We start from the raw sequence: 23213 nt of genomic DNA on the forward strand, positions 1-23213 counted from the left end.
TACTGGCAACTGGTCATCATATCTCTAGCTCTTTAAATGTATTTGCATTGTACTAAAATGCGTTCATTTTCAATGGGTATATAGGCGTCTGAAACAGGTAGCCTAGTGCATCCCAATTTTTTCAACATTAACCTTTTATAGGTCCCATTTTACATGCTTTTTTGAAGCTTTGCGTTTACAGTTTGCAGTATAACATGTGCTCATGTTTCACGTGTAAAAAAAACAGTATTTTTCACACAATTCACCAATCTGTATAGCGCTGTTTTCACTGTCATAAAAACGGGCTGATGACTTCCTTGTTCTATAAAGCATACCTGCCAACCTTGAAGAAATTTTATGAGTACTACACCCCCCCCCCCACACACACACACATGCTCGAACCTTACAGCCCACCACCAATGACCAATGTATGCTCCACCGTTGCACACACATCTGTGAGAAACCTATGAGATACCTAACACTATAATACATATTATACACATAATATCCTTTCACCAATTAAGATTTATTAGTTACTCCATAACATATACAAGTAGACCATAAATGTTATACAATTTCTGCAATCACTCCGAACATTTTGTACTGGAGGCATAGACCATGGAAACTTCTTCCACCTGAAAATCTTGTCAGAAATAAAAGTAAACTGAGGACATTCTTTCTAAATAAATAAATCAAAACATTAAATAAATGTGCAAAACCAGCAGTTATCAATATCAAAATCAGTTTGCTAAAAACAAACAATTTTTTTTTTTCATGCAAAGCGTTTAAACTTTTGCATTGTTTAACTTGTTAAAGGTTGCAGATTTGGCTTTTTTAAGTAGTGCATCAGTGAAAGTCTCTTTGTAACAAATGCTGCCTTTGGAGGCAATCATGACTTTTCTTGTCACCAGAGAACTAAACATCTCTGTGCTCATATTAATATATTATTATTAATGTTGAAAAGAGCTGAGAATATTTTTTTTTTCAGGTTTTTTCGGGGGAATTAATTGAAAGAACAGCATTGTTTGTTACATTTGTTACAGTTACATTTATTTGTTACATTTATATTATTTACATCAAGCTTTTGAATGGTATAATATTGCATATTGTTATTGAAACTTCATAATGTTTTACTTGATTATACATTTAGTCAGGGATTATAGTTTGGAAAAAGTATAACTAGTAAAATGTTTATACGTTATATGAACTAGTACAAGTATATAATTAAATAATAAGAGACTTACTCATGTTTATTATCTCTGCTGAATAAAGCGCTTCATTCTTTTTTTCTGAGGAAATCCAAATCTCAAATACTCAACCACATCACATTTCGGGTGACTTATATCTTATTCCTCTCATCGCAAAGCAAACAGTAAAATAAAAATAAAAACTTTATTTAACATAAGAATCTGAATAGAGCGTTCATTGTGGGGGCATGGTCGAATTAGAAGATAATAAAGGGAGATGTGAAAAACGGACAAGACATCGCGTTGTTTTCATATGGATTACTTTATCACAGAATATTTGTTTTCGGCGGCACTTGTTTAGTTGAAAAGTAAACATGTCAATTTTTCTATATATATATATATCTCTCATGTCTCTTCTTTGAGTATTCACTGAGTTACAGTTCATTTTAATGACGTGCTTGTAAATGAATATCACAGCAGACAAAGGCTGCAGACAGCACACCTTGTTTGTTATCTTTATTTTATGTGCACAAAGTTTTGTTGTTATTATGTCTGTATACAAATAAAAGTAGACCCTTTACAGATTCGATTTTGCTCTTATCTGTACGATCAAAACTGAAAGCGTAATTTAAGTTCTTTTCGGGGTTATCAGGAGAAAATGACTCATAACACGTATACGCGTTAAGCGACTCACGAGGGTTGAACAGAACACTTCAAAACGAAAGAAAACAGACTGCTTTCTGCTTATGTAACGTTAATCCGTATGAAATGTGCATTTCTCTGGCGCGTTCACTACTGCGAAGATCGCAAGACAGCATCGTCAACTTTATCTTTGCAGTCGACACGACATTGATACAGAAAACACTTGTTTATTAATAATTATATTCATAAAATATAAAATATTCATAATCATTACTTTTGCCGGTTCTTTGTAACAGCTTTTAGGTGCGTTATTGGCAGGGCCACCCTTACATGTTAGCCTACATAAACTGAGCTAGTCACAGCTGGACTGCTTGTTATAATGTCAAGGTCATTTTTAATGCCCATAAATTAAATTAGGCTTAACATAGCCTAACTGTTACCTTTATCTTACGTTAATCAGCACCTGGCCTGTCTAAAACCGTCTAGATTTCAAGCCATTTCACCACTTTTCTAACTGCCAACTAAGCTTGTGGATAGGAGGGGCAGGTGGGCGGTGGGTTAACATGCACCACTCTGATTGGCCGAAAGCTTTTCACTCCACTTTGACGCTGTTTTTGCATAGAATAGATTGCATAGAAACTGAAATCTGCGAAATGCGAGACGCAACAAAATGCGTACCTAGAGAGCAGCGAATCGTACAAGCGTACTTATGGGTCAAAATGCGTGCAGAGTACGAAAAATGCGTACATGTTGGCAGGTCTGTATAAAGTCCCTCCTTCAGAAATATGTAACGACTTCTGTTTGGGCCAGCGGTTCCTGTATTGTGATTCGACAGCAGCTTACAGCACGCTGCCCTCCTGCAAACGCAATTGGACTAGTTTGGGAGTCGTTTTGAGAAGCAAGTGGGCAGGAGCATGTGCTGGAGATGTATTTATAGTCACAGGAGCGTTTTTACTGACGAGATGCGCATTTGATTTTTTTGCACAGCCCTAACATCTAGTTAACAAAGCTAAACAGCTTTTAAAGAAAAACTAACAAAAAAATGATTTAACTAAAGTGGGCATGCTGTGATCTGTGCTGTATTTTTTCACTGTAACTTAAAGATTCTGTCTGAAAAAAAAAAAAAAAAATTATATATAAAACAACATGGGAGAGGGAGAGATCGTGAGTCATTCTGGGAAATGGGACGGGAATTTCTCCCAGTTATTTTGTGGGATTGGGACGGGATCTTTTTTTGCGGGAGAGGGACGGGAGAGATTTGAAAATCCACTCCCGTGTCACTATCACCCTCTACTTCACACACACACACACACAGCTGCCATAGCAACAACGAGTCGCATTGGAGTGACGTCAACTCCCCCTTGAACTGATTGGCTAGAGGCCCAGCTGTCAATCTAGAATTTGCGGCCAATGGTGACGCTGAAGCCTCCCCTGATTTACATGAAACTCAAACTGCAACTTTTAGAAACGCAAGCGCAGCGTGGAAAAAAGAGGAAAAGACCACAAGCACACAAAAAAATAACATATGAGCAGGAAACCTGATTTTGTTTGCGATTTGGTAAATGTTGAATTCATGTTTCAGATTTGTGTAATCCATGACTGCACTGTTTGTTATTTTAAAAAATTGAATTTTTTTTTTGGTTTTGTGCATTATTATTTTACACGTGTTTTTAAATATTTTATTTATGCGCATTATTTTTCGATCTGTGACTGCAATGCATTTGGTGGGAAAATAATCCCATACAGGTCCCCAAACCCCCTCAGGCCCAGAGGATTAATGCTTCTTAAGACAAACAGTACCACAAACACTCATTAAATATGAATAAAGACCTAACGTTACCTCCTCCTTCCTCGTGTTTTATTTTCCAGGTTTCTGGTTCCTCTTGTTTTATTTTCCAGGTTTCTGGTTCCTCTTGTTTTATTTTCCGGGTTTCTGGTTCCTCTTCTTTTATTTTCCAGGTTTCTGGTTCCTCTTCTTTTATTCTCCAGGTTTCTGGTTCCTCTTCTTTTATTTCACTCGTGTTCTCCTCAGTCTCCTCTTTAACAAACACCATCTTCAGCTGATATTCTTCCCGATATATTTCTCTTTGCTTCAACACTTAGACACGACTAATGATGAAGTGAATATAACATGTATTCACTGACCCGATTCAAAAACTGTATTTTCCTGTTTACAGAAATTATATTTCTAACAGTTTGTATTAAACCAGCGCCACATTAAAACAACAGACAGCGCGGTGAAACGAATCTTCTTCCTCTGAGGCTTGATGGTGTTTGAGAAACACACGTGTGTTTTAGCGCCACACGCTGGACTGGAGAGAGAGAAGCGGCGAGAGGCAAGAGGGTCTGGCTGCCATAGACAGTAAAAGAAATGGACACAGCGACCCCATTGGAACTCAATTGAGACAAATGAAGCCCAGTTTTAGCGTTTTTTAGCACTTCCGTTTCTGACGCGCAGACTCAAACGAAGCTTGACGACGTCAGCAACCTGTCTGCCAGATGTAAATCTTCTAAGTGGCTGTGCGTGCAAACTGCCATCGGTAATCTTGCAGAGACGGCGAGCTTGAGCGGGGAGTTCTTAGTCGTGAGTGAGCAGGAGTAAGTATTCTGATAAATTATTTTGTATAGTATTTTAAAATGTAACGCCAGTACGCCATATTAAGTTAATTGCCTGCGAGCTTCTCCTCCTGTCTGTACGGTAATGCGACAGCGAGACGAGTGGTTATGACGCAATCGTTAGCCTATTTTTTACAAAAACTGTTTATACGGGGCCATAATGTAACATAGAAGGTAATGGAGCCCTTTATACATTGTCGTGTATCTTTAGAAATAAATAATGGACAAACAGAGTCTTTAAACGCCTCAGATGTAAAGTTATTCGCTGTCAAAGTGACGCCAAAATGAATGGGAGTCAATGGAAATGCTAACGCAAGTGAAGTTCTGCTAAAAGATGGCAGCCCCCACCCGACTTCAACTTCCGGTCGAGTTCCTTGCCCCTTGCTGGCTGCAGACATATGGGCGAGTGGAGCTCCACTCAAGAGCGGAAATACGTCACCTCCACTAGGGACGCCGCCGCCATGTTGGACCGGGCCACACTTTCCGTAGAATTACGTCGCCTCCACTAATGACGCGGCCGCCATGTTGGTCCGGGTAACACTTTACGTAGAATTACGTCGCCTCCATGGGGGCGAGTGGAGCTCCATTTAAGAGGGAAAATATGTCACTACCACCAAACTTTCGTTTTGTATTACTTGTTATATACACGTATAAAGGGTGCTTTGCCAGTTATGTCACCTCTTTGTACGTAATGTTAATATGTTCTGTACTTTTATCTTTGTTACTTTTACCTAGTAGAAAAAAAAAAAATATATATATATATACTAATCTTTTACGGTTTATGACAAGACAGCATTTTTTTTACCCCCCCCCCCCCCAGCAATTTGCACTACAGACATCAATTTGTTCATGTTTGTTTTACCAGTGTACAACTGCCAATGTAACATTCCATACATTTTAGAAAGTTAACCTTATGTTTTTAATATTTAGCAGTGAAAAATAAATGAAATATTAAATAAATTATTAAAATAATACCTCAACCAGAATTATGTGTGTTGAATTTTGTATTTTAATCAAAATAACAACATATACAAAATAACCACAGTAAAATAATGAAGAATAACTTCCACAATTTAGAAGTTTTAATGGTTTTTGAGTAATAATAATAATTAACACATCTTACACTACATTGAAAACACATGAACTGCAAGTGACCATAATTGTTACTGTAATAACACAATGTGTTCACATGCACGCACACTTTACTCTTCAAGACCTCCATTGTCTGTGAAGCAATCCCAGCTACAGTAGCCAGGGTGGTCATCTGAGGAGTAAAACCCCAAAAGCACTCCTTGTTGGCCATTTTCCTGGTGACCAGCCCCACAGTCTTTGTGAAGCTGGCTGCACTGTAGGCGATTGCACCTAGAGATTATGTACGGCTTTCTGTACTTTAGATAGTGTCTCTTTAAATATCTTCACTGCACCTGTTCAGTATCAACAAAAAAAAGGGTAATGTTAAGGAAATGGAAGAGAGTGAGATTACTTAGTCTAATTGTTATAGCCACAAAAACAAGAGGGTTGACCACACTTACTGAAGTCACCATCAAGCCAGCTGAAGTGTGCCTCCTGTTAAATATGCTCCTGACTGACAGTGTTGTTAAATCTCTGGCATGAACAATTACGTCAGATGGGTCAAGTTTAATTACAATACTGACATTTAATTATCATTAATGTTAAAGCAATTTACTTGTTGCTGAAGGTGCCTGGTCCACCACAGTTGTGCTTTGTTGTTCTGATGCATCTGATTGCTGGGCTGGGGACACAAAGAAGACATGAGCACAGCAAAACTGGAACAATACTATGTCTGTGTGCTGATGTTAGGTAAATTCAACACAGAATAGTACTGCATCATTCACCTATGACAGTCCCATAGCAGACAAGGTGATGGTGCTCAGAAGTTTCAGTCTCTATTTGTGGAGGTGTTATGAGGATGGATAACACTTGATATACATTTGATCTGAAACAAAAAAAGTAAAACAATAGAATAACAGAACAACAAAATAGAAAAAATAAATATGTTAATGTCACATGTAAAAAGACCTTGACTTCTAAGGTGGCAACATACATTTAAAATGTAAAGAGTGCTGCATCTTCTATGCCAATCCTATACCTGGAAGTGAATGAAAAATTAAATATGAAAACAACCACCTCATATGACCTTTTTAAAATTATACAACAAATGCTAAAGGAATACACATACAAAACGATCGTGTCCTTTCATTATTCACTATGTTATTTTACCACAAGCCACCAAAAACTAAGTTACATCTATGCTATCCATCATGTACTAAAGGTAAAAATTTAAAGAGCAAACAATTAACAAATAAGTTTATCAGAAATGTATTATCCAAACTGTACTTCCCCAGTCAACTGAAATGAAAGTATGTTCTTCAAGAATTTATTGAAGAAGAGGCAAAGAAAGTAAGGAAGCTTTATTTTACTTATCCAGTTCTTCCTAAAGCCAAAGAAGTAACATTTAAAATTCTAAAGGACATTTATCCATCTAATCACTTCCTACTACAAGAAAGATTTAATTGGGAGAACAATTCATGCGGGTTCTGTGAGAAAGATATTGAAACTGTAGATCATATGTTTTTCCAATGTGAATCTGTACAGACTTTTTGGCTGGAATTTCAAAACTGGCTTCATTTCAAACAGATATCAATACACCCTTTGACTGTGATCTCAGTTAAGGTTGGAGTATTGTTGAAGGAAAAGATCCTAGACTTTTTGATAAATAACTTTACAATTACTTTGTGCAAATACTAGATTCATAGATAAGTAGATAAGTAAGATAAGTACGTTTTTAAAGGTTAAACCTCACTTCAGCGGATGGAAGAATGAACTAAAGATATTTGCAAAGTCTCTTCATTACAGGATTGACAGGAACGCCCAGAAACTCTTGTATGCTTTGAACTTGTTTTTGTTGTTAGAATAAGACCCTAAGACATCTTTCTTTTTCTTTCCGTTATTTATTCTGTTTTATCTTATGGTGTGATTATTGTTATTTGTTTTTTTTTCCATCTTTTTTCTTTCTATTTGGCTGTATCGACACTAATAATATGTGTTCAGTTGTTGAAATGTGGGGTAAAGGTTTGTAATTGAACTTGATAACTTAATAAAAAAACACATTGGACAGAAACATTGATCTATAAATTACTATATGTGGTGTATATATGATCAGTGGCCAGACATCAACATTGCTCGCGATATAAATCTATAAATCCATAGTGTTTAGTATTCTTATGTTACTAATTTCACGTAAGCCCTGTGCGTTTTTCTTACACTGCGCGTTACAACAGCGTCAGTTCACCATTTTAGCGATGCAGAGATAAAATTACCTGAGTTTAAGTTTGAAGTACTCCCGGCGACGCCATCTTGATGTTTTCAAGTGGAGGTGACGTATTTCCGGTTTGAGAGTGGAGCTCCACTCGCCCATGGTCTGCAGCCAGACCATTCTCGCGAGAGGAGGGAAATACAGGGAAAATTACTTGGCGAGACGATTTTTTTGACTACATATTATTGTCACGTGTTTCCATATATCTTAGCTAATATTAACATGCTGCAACGTTGTGTGATAGCCTATTCATTTATATTTGACTAATTCGTTTTTCTCCTCTAGTGCTGATCAAACAAGTCTATCATTTTAATTCATTTTCATTTATTGTTTGCAGATCGGGGATTTTTTAAATAAAACAAATCTTATCATTGTCAAGTGTAAAAAAAAAAGTGTGTCACATATTTTCTTAATCTTGAAAAGTGTAAGTTTACCCTGTAAACAACTGAACAACTAGTGTTGATGGCAAAATTGTTAAATATCCAAAGGGAATAGCAAACCACAGTGCAAATTTGATATGAATCTTTATGCAGAACCTGATTTTACCAAGTGAGACATGTTCCTGGGACAACATCTTTGTTGACACTGGAACAACATTGTGATTAACCAATCAGATTTGAAGAGCAAGTTTATAAATTTTTTGAAGTTTATGCTTACAATCACTGTTAGTTGCTTGTACATCAGTGTCATTCATCTATCATTTTTTCTGATTTTAAGGATCACTCATGGTTAAGGTTAGGTTTAGGTGTAGGGATATGGTCAAGACTACATTTTTGGAGTAAAATCTTGTTCCAGGATCAACAAAATTTGTTGACATAGGAACACATCTAACTCAGCAATATCAGGACGTGCAATCTTTATAATTCGTGGTATTTAGAGCAGACAGAGTCCTCATTTCTAGACCCAGTTAATTATCTGAAAGTGATAGATCTTTTTTGTGAAAGCATTCTTATTCCTGAGGAACAAAGAGGAATTAAGGGTTTGAAAAACACTAAATCCCCAGGGTGTGATGGATTTACAGCTGAACGGCACAAATTATTTACTGATGAATTTGCTCCCTTTTTAACTAACAGTATTGAAAAAGAGTCTTTACCTTCTACATTGCCGCAAGGTAATTTAATTCCTAAACCTAAGAAAGATCTTACCCAGCCGGCATTTCAACATTGATTCACCGGTGATCGATTGACAGGGAGGCAAATTGCATTTAGATAAACACTGTACATTATAAAGATTAAAAATCTAATGACTGGCAGCAATGGCTTTACAATCATCTTCAATAAACTACCACATGCTCAAAATTGTAAAACAGCAGTTTTCATTTGGAAACATACTGTATAAAACAGATGAAAATAATCCCAAACTTTAGCTTGCTGTGATTGTGCATGGATGTATTGTCAAAAACCTCTAGAAGAACAATCCAAATGCAATATAAATTAAAAAAATGTATCAATAAGCCTAAGTTTTTTTTTTTTTTTTTTTCAAATTCCAGTCATGGCCAAAAATATCAGCCCCCTTGCAATTCTGTCAGAAAATCCAACACTTCTCTTAGAAAATTATTTGAATTGCAAATGCTTTTGTATTCATAAGCTTATTGTTTTTATTTGCACTGCAACAAAAAACAAACAGAGAAGAAAAGTCACCCTTAATAACATTTCATACAGGACACAAAAATGGACTGGACAAAATGATTGGCGACTGAAGCTTTGTGTTGTGTCACACTGAGCATGGAGAAAAGAAAGAAGTGTGAAGAGTTGTCTGTGGATTTGAGAGAAAAGATTGTAGAAAAACACAGACTATCTTAAGGTTACAAGTCCATCTCCAGAGATTTACTAATTAAAATATTTTTGTTTATAATATTTTTATGAACAAATAACATTTGAGAAATAATATGATTTTAGTAATCTTGTTGTTTATTCTACATAAAATGCTGTTTTGTGTCATGGTTATGTAATGATGTCTCCACACAATGACATCACAACGTCTTTTAGCAACAAATCGATCTGCCTTTAGCAATGTCCCCTGAAAATTACTGGGCAACACTGGATCTTAAGCTTTTAAAGCTAACTTGCTATTTCTAGCCTTTACATAGTTTAAATTGTTTAACAGCTTCCTGTTGAATTTTGTTAAATTTAGGTTGGGGTGTATTTGCAAAAACCCCAAACTTAAAAGTGTAGATAGCAAAATGATTCCACAAGCTCCAGAATGGGTTCATCTGAGAGTCCACTTGCACAGCGCAACGGATCTGGAACAGATAAGGATTATGGATCCAAACTGGTCCAGAGGTAAGATTTGAAGAACCCTGGTCTATACCAAATTAAAAATGGGTACTCTGGCCAAAACTAGCTATGGAATTACCCAAAATAGAGCTGACAAATATTATGTAGACTAGATTGCTCTATAAAAGCTTAAATATTCCATGTCATTTAATAATAAAGCATAAAATCATTCAAAATTTTCTAAGTTCTTAACTTTCAAAATCTTAACTTTCCTTGGTCAATAACAATGATACACTCTATAAAAAGTAGGTAATTACATGAAAAAAAAAATGCAACCACAAATTGTAAAAAAACATTGTTTTATTTAATGAAAAACTTTACCTCTAGAAAGACGGTTCATTTCAGTAACTTGGTAAAGTTTAACTTTACAAATGAATTCAGCTATAAGGAATTTTATAGCACACAAGTTTCATTATTCACCTTATGTCAGCTTGATGTTAATTTAATAAAATAAAAATTCAATGTCAGTGAAAATGCTGAAAAATGAATACATTAGGAAACAAAGTCGATTTGGCAATAAAGCAGCTCTGGAGAAAACTGATTTCATAATCTGACTCCATTCAGTTCAAGTTTTGTCATTGTGCAATACAATGAAATCAGTATTATTCCTGTCCAGTCGTGATATTTACTTGTCATGGTATTCACTGACATTCAGGGCTGTGTTGTGGTCGTCTCGGGGTGCAGGTCCACCATCTGGTCTGGATACGGACCGAATCCAGCCAGCTATGATAACCTTAGGACAAGAGTGAGACAGAAACATTGAAATAAGTATCGGTGTTGACTTTTTCTCACAGCCCCTGTAATCATAAAAGCACAAGTTCATACAGAATCTACAGACATTTTATAGCAAAGATTAATGTAGGATGTAAAAGTAGGTTTGTCAAGAGTGTTCCCAACTTAGTGACTTTGTAGCTAGATTTAACAATTTGTTTTTTAAGCGACTAGTAAACGAGTCTCTGTGATTCATTGGTACTGCCACACGAGTGCAAGATCTTGCTTTGCTAGCGCACACACACCTCTCTTGATCTGATCTGTTCAGCGAGAGGCGAGACAAGCAGCACTTTCAGTTAAATAGATATTGAGTGAATGTTGGACCATATCCCTTTAAAATGGTAAATATTTGTGCTACATTTCCTGCTGCCAACAGGTGGCGCTATGATTATAACTGAATATCGGCATGTAAATGTCTTCAGGCCAGGGCTCTTACCAAACATGCAAAGTTTCAGGCAGATCAGACATTGCATGTTTAAGTTAGTGTAAAAGAAGTAATTTCCTGTTGCCAGCAGGTGGCGCTAAGAATATAAAAAAATATTGGCCTAAAGTTCAGGCCAGGACCCATATAAAACACATAAACTTTGGGCAGACCAGATATTGCATGTTTAAGTTTGTTAATGGTACATAAAGACGTTACATAATGAACTGTTATGTTTTTATTACCTTAGAATGAGCCATTTCTTTTATATACACTGTGTTAAATTTACACACTGCACCTGTTAAGTTTGGGCAAAGTCAATGTTCGTTTTGGGGTGTTAATATATGCTTGCAATGTTTTTGGTATTATGTGATTAACAATTCACTTAGGACTTCCGGTTTGAACGCCATCATGCGTTAAGACAACGCAATTATGTGCTTAAAGTTAGATAAGTGAGGGGGTAAGCAAAATACACCAAAACTGAAGCTTCGACGGAGCCACATAGTGGGTGATTAAACCTGGGAAAATAGTGCTAGCATCCCTACTAGCGCTAATGTGATTCACTGCTCATCACAAGGTTGCACACTGGTGGACTGCTACCGCACAGTGAAACGGTATGGCCAACATAGACATGGTACTTCAGGAACTGAGGGACTTTCAACCAAGAAAACAATGTGAGTTTGGGGGAAATTAAGGAAGAAATGTCCAAGATGAGCGCGAGAATGGACGAGGCTGAAGGACATAACCTCAGTGAGGCCATAACCATTAAGGGCCTCCTCCTCTGACTGATGAAGAAGTTGTCTTTAAAGGCTAAGCAGGGTCCACCTCAGAGACCCCTACCTTGGAAGTTGGAACTATTTCAGTTTGATTTTTGCCCTGTTTTCTTTTCTTTTTTTATGTTATTTGTTCACGTGTTCCATGTTCAGGGTTTACAAGGGTGGGCGGGGAGCCTATTAAAATGTGTGTGTACTCGTTGTATAATTTAGATGAGTAGCAGATGAGTGAAAATGGTATCAATCAATATTAATGGTTTATATAACCTGGTTAAAAAGAAAGCCCTATCTAAATTTAAAAGAAATAAAGCTCAGATTGTTTTTATGCATGAAATACATCTGTCTGATAGCGAACACAAACATTCTTAATTATCCAGATTTTAACGATCGTTTGAAGAAAGAAATAGAGGAGTACTTAGAATATAACGATAAGGACGAGGTGTCACCGGGAATACTATGGGATGCACTTAAGACAGTGATTAGGGAAAAAATAATTAGTATTTCCTCTCATATGAAAAAAGTAGATCAGCAAAAACTCCGGCATTTAGAGGATAAGTTGTTATTAGGGCCGGGACTTTAACGCGTTAATTGAGATTAATTAATTACACAAAAAAATAACGCATTAACTAAGATTAATTAATTACAGAAAAAAATCCCGCATTTTTAATGACTTATTTTTGCACCGCGGAACGTTTCTCACTGGATGAGTTTCGGCGGACCGATTATACTGGAGCACCAACTAGCGTTCGCACATCACCGCAGCACATCGAGTCTCAAGTATCACCTCAACGCAAAACATATAGCAGCTAGCGTGGACATTACACTTTATGTTGAACTATGTATTATTTTGTTGGTGCAACAGTTTATGTTGAACTCTTTATTGTTTTGGCCAAGGTTATTGAGAGTTGGACTTAGTATGTTATGGCCTCTGAAGCAACAGAGAGATGTTTTCTAATAGTCAGTGTTTCCAATGTTCTGAATGTAATTGACAGTATTGTGTTTTACTTACAAAAAACCCTTTACAGAAGGTTCCAGCACCTATAAGCTTCCTGAATTTCTGAAATGTACTATTTCTAAATTGTTTCTAAAGCTTATGTATTCAGTCATTATTCAATGGTATACTATAAATCCATGTGAAAAAAAATTACTTCTCACTGTTCAAATATTTATATGCGATTAAAATGCGATTAATTTCGATTAATTAATTACAAAGCCTCTAATTAATTAGATTAATTTTTTAATCGAGTCCCGGCCCTAGTTGTTATATATGCAACACCAGCACTCTAGGTCTCATAATGGTAATATTAAATTGGATATGATAAAACTAAAAAAATAAATAGATGATTTGAACACCATGGACATAGAGAAAAAACTGTATATTCTCAACCTCATGTAGACAATAACCAGGACATCAATACCTTTTTGTCTGAACTTGAGTTACCACCAGTGACATAGGGAACAAAATAAAGTTATTATTGTCATGATTCTGCCTTCATGTCCTGACTTTTCTCTAGTCTTGAGGCAGGATCATGACAGACCTGTGTTTTGTGTACAAGCACATGGCCTTATCTTTGGGCCATGTGCTTGTGTTGTCTTGTTCCCTTGCCCCGCCCTCCTTGTTATCCTAGTCTTGTCGTGATTGCCTTATCTGTGCCACCTGTTGTGTCTTGATTAGTTCCCCTATTTAGATCCCCTAGTGTGCTCTGTCTTTTGTCGGTTCATTGTTCCACATATGTGTTTCTACCTGTCAGCCTTGTGAGATATCGTTTCCTTGTAACCCCTTTAAGAAGTCTTTGTATAACCGTGAGTGTTCAGAGTCCTTGTTTATCGTGTCTTGTAAAGTAATTTAGTGTCTACCCTAGTCGTTGTTTTCCCCCTCGTGGGTTTTGTTTTCCCCTTTTTGTGATTTAATAAATCCTGTGTTTGGTACTTCCTGTCTGCATCTGAGTTCATCCCAACCCCTCCACACAACAATTATCCACAATAAGTAAAGAAGAAATTCAACTAACAATTAAAGGGATTCATCAAACAAAGACAGATTTAAGACAATATTAGGAAGGTTTTACACATAATGAGGTGGGTGGATAAGCAAATATCAGAGACCTTAGTACTGAGTTTAGATGCCGAAAAGGCATTTGATTCAGTGAGGTGGTTCTTTTTATATAAGGTGCTCGAAATATTCAGTTTTGATAAATCTGTAATTGAGGTTATCTCAGGGTCATACAATAACCCAATAGCTAGGATCAAAATTAATGGAAACCTCACTGAGTCATTCACACTGGAGCGCGGGACTCGACAAGGGTGCGTGCTGCATCTTGCCTCTCCTCTTCGCCTTGTTTATCGAACCTTTAAGCCAGTGGATCAGGCAAAGAAAGGATATAACTGGAGTAAGACCAGTAGGAGGGGAGCAAAAATTTTCACTTTGCTGATTATTTGCTATTGACTATATCTTACCCAAGACAGGTTGTTCCTAAAATCATTAAACTCATACTAGACTATGGCTCTATTTTTCAGGGTACAAGGTTAATGTAAATAAAACACAGGTATTAACTCTGAACTATGTCCCACCAGAAGAAATCAAATATAGATATAAATGGAAATGGGAGGCAGACAGTATCAGATATTTAGGGGTGGTACTGCACCAAGACTTAAATGTTTGAAGCTAATTATGGCCCTCTGAATACAGCAATAAAATTGCATATACAAAGATGGAATACCATACCTTTTTTTGGACTTTTTCTTTTTCTTTTTTGGACATTCTAGGATTGATTCAATAAGATTAAAATTCTCCCCCGACTGTTATACTTATTCCAGTGCCTACCTTTTGTCATACCTTAAAAAAAAATTTGTAGAGTGGGATAGAATGCTGTCTAAATATATTTGGAGAGGAAAAAAAAACTAGAGTTAAGTATAAAACCTTACAATTGAAGAAAGATAAAAGAGGTCGTGGTCTCCCTTGTCTGCGAGAATAGCCTACTACTGTGCTGCACATTTAAGACCATTAATATGTTTGTGTTCTTCATATTACACTGCAGGATGGAAGGATGTGGAGGGGACAACTATTGAAGCAATACCAGTTGGAGCTTTATTAGCAGACATCAAACTGCAGGATAAAATTCATTTAACAGACAAACCTATTTCACATTTAATGATATCAGCTTGGAATGAAGCAACTGAGATTTGTGATTTGGAAGACACTTCAAAAATCCTAAAATGGTGTGCATACGATTCTGATTTTACCCCGAATCAGCATGATGATAGATTTAAAAATGGGATTTTGAAAGGATTGACTGATTATTACTTATTTGTTCACAAGGGGGCGCTCCAAACGTTTGAATCCTTGCAAAGAAAACATGGAATAGGCTCTGCTGACTTCCTTAGGTATCTTTAGATCAGGCATTATTTTAATCAGGACCTGAAAGTGAATTTAAACAATCTACAATTTGTGGGAACATTTATATCTTTAACTACAAATTTAGTTAATTTGTAAAAAAGATAACACACATTATGTTAAAGCGAAGTGGGAAAAAGAAGGTAATTTGATAATCACAGAGGAATTTGGGAACATATGTGTGAGATACAATGGGTTACTACTGGATCTAATGTATGGCGTGAATTCTGTTGGAAAAATATAATGAGATCCAACAACCGAGGATTGGATAAACATTGTGCAAGAGTTCTACACAATGGAAAAACTGTCCTTTTCACTCAAAGTGCAGAGGGAGACTTTCTATAGGATATGGTCCAAGTGGATGGAATATGTATGAAAAATTTTAAATGAATAACATAATTTGGAAGTCATTTGGTTACTCCGCCACCCACACCTGAGTTCTGTTGTTCCCGTAATAGAAATTAAAAATAGAAAGTAAAAAATCTGTAAAACTCAACATGCTGAAACAGGTCAAATTAGCTCAAAGGGAATCATTTAAGATTTTAAAGGGAATTTGACCAGAATCACTGTTTCACGGCTGATCAGTGATACGCCCTGCGATTCACTGAATGAGCCATTTAACATCAAATCTGCACTGGATATTAATATCCAAAGTATAGTGAAAACACTATCAATTAGCACAGTAACAAGATCAGCAGTTTAAGACATTAACTTGTAAGCACAAAACACAAGATACTTCTCTTTTCAATATGAATAAGGCTTTATTAGATAAATCTAAGACATATAAACTAATCTAACACATGAACGCACGCACACACACATTCACACAAGTTGCAGGAAGATCGAAAGTTAGGGAAAGATGAGTTTAAGAGAATGGAAATGTGGAATCCTAAGTTTACAGCAATACGTGAAATTGCATAGACATGAACAACCATCAATCACTTAATTAGCCCTCGCATTGAGTTCTGCTGAAAAAACCAGCTAAAACCAGCCTAAGCTGGTTGGCTGGTTTTAGCTGGAAATAGCTGGTTTTAGCTGGTCTCTCAGCTTGGCCAGGCTGGTTAAGCTGGTTTTAGCTGGTCTCCCAGCTTGGCCAGGCTGGTTAAGCTGGTTTTAGCTGGTCTCTAATTTTTACCATATTTTCTATCGCCCTACAACTAAACCTACCCCTTACATGAAAACAATACACTCCATTCTGTGTGATTTATAAGCTTGTTTCCCCATGGGGACCTAAAAAAATGTCACTACAAGGTCAAACTGTACTGGTATTAGGCTTACTATTCTATACTTACTATATTTACATTTGGTCCCCATAATGTGATAAATCATTAAAAATAATAGATGATTTAATAATTAATTAAGTTATTTAAGTTATGTTCTAATTTTAAATGTTTATTTATGTACATTCTGCGTGACTGTGACGTGTTTAAATGCCTGTGCGTGCTGAACATTCGAGTTTCATTCAAACACTGGAGCGGAGGGAGTTGCCATGGAAACGGAGCGCTAACACAACAACTGACAAGCAGGGATTCACTGACTTTTGCTGCTGTTTTCAAAGCTTTCGGTAAGTTTAGTCCCTAAAATCACACAGATATTACATACAACTGTTCCAGACATTTCTCTTGCTTTTTTTTGACTCGCTTCCGTTGAATTTACTTCATAGAAATGGTTAATGTCTTCGAATCAGTCCGTTAGCATCTTACCAGTTTCAGTGGAGGTAACATTAGGCTAACTCCATAGACGGAGCTCTTTATTAAATTTTGGGATTTCTATTACATCTTTATGTGTACATGAGAGCATTTGACAGGTCTATGAAATGTTTGCTGTGTTTTATATATTTATTTTAAATGGGTGATTGGAAATAGGCTCATTTATTTAACCTAAAGTTAAACATCTAAACTGTAAGTTAACCGTTAATCGGTGACATCACTTATATCAGCGCGACAATAAACTGAATCATGTGTTTAATCTCTCATGGTAAACAAATATTGACAAAAACTATTGATTTCAGCCTTTCAGGAGAGGAAAAAACCTCAGCAACAGGGGAAGCTCCAAGATTTAGCTATTTCTGAAGGCAGAAGAACTGGGAAAGCTTCTTTTTTTTAAGAAGGCTTTGACATCCATAAGTAAGCAATATTAAATAAGAAAACCTAGAAACAAATTCTGTTATGTTTTCTTTATTTTCTTCTTTTTCTTTTCCTTAGCTTGGTTCCTTGTAATAAAACTGGCATATAAATATGGTTGTCTCTGTGACAAATTGCTTATGTCCCTATATTCTTCAATGCTAATGGCCTGCTACACCCTGAACACTGAACCATACAGTTAATAACCACCAATATACACTATTGTTCAAAATTCAGTAAGATATGTTTTTGAAAAGACATCTCATGCTCACCAAAGCTTTTTAGTTTTTAAGGGAAAAAATTCAAAAGAACAGCATTTATCTGGAAAAAAAAAGTGACACTAACTTTTCATCGATTTAATGCATCATTGCTGAAAAAAAATGTTTTCTTTTGTTTTTAACTAAATTATTAAGCTGTAGTGAGCGGGCTTGGTTCATCCACCTGTTATTGGGAGAAGCATGCACAAGCTCTCAGTCCAGTCTGTTTTTTCACCTTGCCGTTCTCCGGTGGCTTTTTACCCAATCTCTCCACACCAGTTACTGCATCAGACACAGGTGTTTATCATTTTGCACTTTACTCAGTGTTCGTCTCCCAAATATCTGTCCAGCTGGCTGCTGCAGACCTTACTGAACCATACACCACTTTGCCACATAAACTTTTAGTGTACAATACCATTCAAAGGTTTTGGGTTTATTTAAAATAGAAATAAGTTACATTTTACTATATTCACACACAAGACCGCTATTCAGAAAATTCAGCTTGGATCACAGTGATCTATTACATTTTAACATAATTCACACATAACACATCTCATAACCGTGCACTACAGTTATATGTGATGAAATAAATCATCTTTTGTATGAAATAATACGAACAGCAGCTATGCTAATCTTTCTCCTTTTGGTTTCCTGTTTCTATCTTGGGATGCCCATCTCAAAGTTACTAGACATTACGCCAGTTCCAGTTTGAATCCAGCCTTCAGAAGATGCTAACACTCACTATGACTTCAGAAGATGCTAAGACTCACGATGACTTCAGATGATGACAACTAAAGATGAACATACAAGTCTGCCAAATATTATCCTTATATTGTGATCATTGCCCTAAAAAGTAAGTTCACAGATTGTTAGCCAGCTTTCTATTGTTACAGTGTTGGTAATATATGTAAATTAACAATGATTACATGTTCTCTGAATTACATGTACCAAAATATCACCATTTATTTGGAGGCAGAACTTTGGCAGATGATGCAAAAGGTTGACTTCATGTCTCACTTGTGTGTCCTGGTTAGCTGCGTTTTCTGCCTTTGTATTCTCACTGTTTGTTTGCACTCAAACTACTATACTACTTGTTTACTACTATTCAATTATTAATTAGTTCGGGCATCTTTTTACCATGTTTACCTAAAAAAAAAAAAAAAAATAACCCATTGAAAATAGTTGAAAAAAGTCTTTTTTTTCTACTTTAGTGAGGAACTTCTCAACAAATTCACTTCACAGCGCATCAATGGAAGGCTTTCCTATGTAACAAACACGGTTTTCCACTCTTGTATTTATTCATATCAGGTTTGTAAATTTATGGGGGGTTTATACTGTATTTTGCATCATTAATATTGTATGAAAATTATATGAAAAAGAAAATATGACAAGGTCACTGGACTTCTCACGGAATCCCAGTATTATACCACAAATATTTTCTATTTAGCTAATCTTAAAATTAAACTTGGATTGATACTTAATAATACCAGATGTGATAATTCATAATACAGGGGTCCGGTTCCTGGAGTTCTACCTTTCTGCAAATTTTCAGCTCCTCAGGAGCAGTTGACAATTACAGCCAGATCAGGGTTAGATCTGAATTCTGCAGGAAAGGAAGATCTCCAAGAACAGGAATGGGCAGCCATGTTATATTGGTTATGTATGATTGATTTTGAACTGTACTATATTTATTGCAGGTTTTCTGGGATCCCACTTGAAGACATCAGAACATCAGATGTTGGTCTGGACAGCTGTACCTACAGTACATCACACTGACCTCTCTGCTTTTGCACAGATAGCTGACTACTACCATGTTCTGTGAAGGTATTATTATAGCAAAACTGATCACCTGTGACAGTGGAATCTGCAGCTGTAAAAGTAGCAAATGCATATCAGTAAACTGAAGTCACAAAAGTTTTTTTAGGAGTTGCAAATGTTTTATTTACTCGTTCTTTCTCATAAACACAACACAAGAGTAACACCATTTCAAATTCTGAGGTGCACAAATCATATTCTACAAATCACAAAATAAAGAAACCATATGCTCACAGTTTGGACAGAGCTGCTGTAGTGAATGTGGGGCAAAACACTGGTCTGTTTTCAGTTTCGATTTACTGTCAAAGCTGTGCTAGTGTCACTTTAATTTGCATTTGGGAATTCGACATTCATAATTAGAATCGTTTATAAATCTGTTGTTGTTTACAGAAAGAAGTTTCAGTGTCACATGATCATTCAGAAATCATTCAAATATGCTGATTTGCTGCTCAAGAAGCATTAACTATTTATTATTAGCAATATTAAAAACAGTTTTTCAGGGCTTGAATTTCGGTGCGGGAATGCGGGGATTGCGCATAATTTAAACCATTCCCGCAAGGTTAGCTTTTATAGTGCGAGAAATTCCCGCACAAATATATTTGCTTCATCTCAGAGCAAATGATTAAAAAATAAATTCACAGATGCGAGAAAAAATATTTCAAATTGTCTAGTCAAATTGTCTTTTATTTTCGAATTTAATTCCTCAATCAGCGCTGGACCGGCATTTTCTGTCTCAGCGCTGAGCTCATAGACAGTAAACGGCGGAGCCCTGGCTGCTGTAGACAGATCATGTTTCACGCTGTCAATGCAGCGGTCTGCGTTGCGCTGATCTTATTCACACTATCAAGTGTAGGTGCAGCATTCTAACATTTTGAGTCAAAATGAGCTGTTTGTGAAGAAATTATCCGCTTCCAAATTGTCGTTGTAATAACGAAACTGAAACATTAAAAAACATTTTGCTCTTTATGGTGTGCCAGTGATAGAGCGCGGCAGCAACGAACCAACTGATCAGCTTACAGCGTCACAACATTGAATGCTCGGCCGAACAGCTGATCATAGCTGTACAGGGCGCCTTTATTATTTTTCATCTCCATAAATATATCTATAAATATATCTAGTAATAAAGTTAACGCAAGGGCTAGAAATCAATTAATATTTTGCTGATCCTTCTTGTCATCATGGAGAGCGCAGTTGGTTGCATGGCAACGACAGACGCCACGAGAGTGCAAGCGCTTGTGGAAATGAGACTGCGGCGCGCGCGCCCGAGCTTTCCACTTTTTTGAGCATGTGACTGCGCGTTTCCCCTTGTTTTCTATTCATTATGCGCAGCATATTTCCCGCGCGCACAAACACGGCCACAGACAATGAATTGTTTGGTTAGCGTAGTAGTTTAAATATGGACCGTTGGCTGAAGCGAAAGACAAGTTCGGATGATGCAGATCACGATCCAAAGAAAAAAGTTTTCACTGAAATGGAGAAACTCATTCAGACAGCCATGGTCATACCAGTAGCGAGTGTGTCGTGTGAACGTGGATTCAGCACACAAAACAGGATCAAAACTAAATTCAGAAATTCACTGAATAATACAAGTCTCACAAATCTAATGATCATTACATAGCTTGGACCTTCCCTTGAGCAGTTTGACTTCAACTGGAAAGAAATGAAGATGAGGAGACAGATGAGAAACTTAGAATAAGTCACATGAAAAAAAGAAATGGAAAAAAATGACTGAAATAGAACTGAAATGTATGAAAGACAAATACTTATAGTTTAAACTGAGTTCTTAATATCAATTTACGATATCAATATCAAAAGTAAAAAAAAAAAAAAGCAAAGAATTGAACTGAACTGAAACACATGAACTGAAATAGACATTAATATATAGCATAGGCCTAGTTTAAACAGAGGTCTTAATGTCAATTTGAAGAGCATGATGTATTTTGTATAAAGTTTTTTTTTTTGTAAACTTACTTGAGAACTGGAAATGCACAATTCATGCATACAAATCTGTAGATATTAATAAATGAACATGATTAAATTAGACCGATGCATCAAAAGTTATTCTCCCCCCCATAATCTTTAGATCCCCCCCATGTGACCCATGTAAGGGGGGAATTCCCCCCCAGTTTAAAAAACGAAATTCAGGCCCTGGTTTTTGCTGGTTAACTTTTTTGTGGAAACAATGATACCACTCAAAAATTTGTAGAAAGATTTAAAAAGAGAGAGAAAAAAATAATTTAATTCATCATATTGTACATTGAAGTGCTGAAAAGTGAGTGAAGACATTTAAAATGTTTCAAAAGATTTATATTTAATAAATGCTTTAACAAATTTAATACATATATTTGATACATGCAAATAAATACTGTTCAATGAACTTTCTATTTATCAAAGAATCCTGAAAAATACAATGTATCAGCATTTCCACACAAAATATGAAGCAGCAAAACGTACTCGGTTACTGACATAACCTCGGTTCCCTGAAATACGGAAGGAGTTGAAGTAACCTGAATTCCTGTGTCGAAGCGGCCAATATATATAGCATCTTAGACGCAGTACGAGTGAAGTATTGAAAGGGAAATGTTTTTAACATTGATAATTATCAGAAATATTTATTAAGCATGAAATTAAATTGTAATGGCTTCTAAAGGACCATGTGACACTGAAAACTGGCGTAATGATGCAGAAAACTCTGCTTTGAATCACAGGAATAACATTATTACATTTTATAATAGACTAAACTAGAAAATCTTAACACATTTCCACTTTTTTATTTTTATTTGTAGTAATATTTTACAATATTTTGATCCAATAAATGCAGCCTTGATGAGCAGAAGAGATTTATTTCAAAATCATTAATAATTTATGTTAATGTTTCCAGATGTTTCCATTTATATTTTATTATTGCTATATTATAATATTTTCATGATTCTGAAATGCTGTTTTATTAATTTTACAAGATAATAGTATGTATTATTACAGTATAAGATATATATGGCGAAATATTTTTTAATGAGTGCTACTATTTCATATTCAATATTCTAGGCTAAATTAAAGGGATATAGGTCACTTTTATGGATATTTCTTTACAAACTTCATAATTATTATTATTTTATTTTTTTGGGTTTTGCCTGTCCATGATCGAATCCACAAATACCACAGTTACATTTTAAGAAAGTCTGTAAAAATGTGGAAAAAATAAAGATTACAATAAATAAAAATGAAATATAATATTACAGATTATTCCTGATAAAAATGAAATATATCCCTGCATAAATCTGGTATTACAGCCTGTGAAGTTTTTAATTTGTAATTTGTAGAATAGGATTTATACTAAATATTTTGAGAAGGTGTAACTGGTTTGTTATTTTTGTGAGAGAGAGAGAGAAGGAAACAAAATACAAGATTGCAACTCCTAAAACATTTTTTGATGATATATAAAATAATTGAAATATTCTCTACAAATTCTACTGTCAGGTGCTCACTTTTGCTACAATAATTTTAGATACAATAAATGTTCTGTATGCAAATACAAAAAAGGGACATAAACAACCGAATATTCAGGGATGCAAACTTATCATCTTTAAGTGAAAATTGTCATTTTGAATCTAAAATAGATAATTTG

At 35.7% G+C, this 23213-nt stretch overlaps 3 protein-coding genes and 1 long non-coding RNA gene across 7 annotated transcripts in view; 2 read left to right on the forward strand and 2 right to left on the reverse strand.

The window, feature by feature from the left end:
• The window catches only part of LOC127955956 (zinc finger protein 501), a 315828-nt gene that overhangs the window by 56534 nt on the left and 236081 nt on the right, over window positions 1-23213 (forward strand). The gene's annotated exons all lie outside the window — the stretch shown is intronic.
• The window catches only part of LOC127956046 (zinc finger protein 93-like), a 235215-nt gene that overhangs the window by 38845 nt on the left and 173157 nt on the right, over window positions 1-23213 (forward strand). The gene's annotated exons all lie outside the window — the stretch shown is intronic.
• The window catches only part of LOC127955934 (zinc finger protein 658B-like), a 97830-nt gene that overhangs the window by 16575 nt on the left and 58042 nt on the right, over window positions 1-23213 (reverse strand). The window contains exon 1 of one of the 3 annotated variants that reach the window (XM_052553601.1): window positions 3649-4080. The exons of 1 other annotated variant lie outside the window; for it this stretch is intronic. In XM_052553601.1, coding sequence (XP_052409561.1) covers window positions 3649-3862 — 214 coding nt within the window. In that variant the 5' untranslated portion in view covers window positions 3863-4080. Of the gene's footprint in view, window positions 1-3648; window positions 4081-23213 lie in introns of those variants that run through there. One more of the 3 variants, XM_052553600.1, reaches the window with a different exon arrangement.
• LOC127956083 (uncharacterized) lies at window positions 5478-7887 on the reverse strand. The gene is made up of 5 exons (XR_008153437.1): window positions 7766-7887; window positions 6281-6381; window positions 6112-6177; window positions 5957-6029; window positions 5478-5848 (listed from the first exon to the last, which is right to left on the reverse strand). It is a non-coding gene; the product is annotated as an uncharacterized LOC127956083 (long non-coding RNA).

Source organism: Carassius gibelio, chromosome B4, assembly GCF_023724105.1.
Source record: "Carassius gibelio isolate Cgi1373 ecotype wild population from Czech Republic chromosome B4, carGib1.2-hapl.c, whole genome shotgun sequence".
Taxonomy (NCBI): Eukaryota; Metazoa; Chordata; class Actinopteri; order Cypriniformes; family Cyprinidae; genus Carassius; species Carassius gibelio.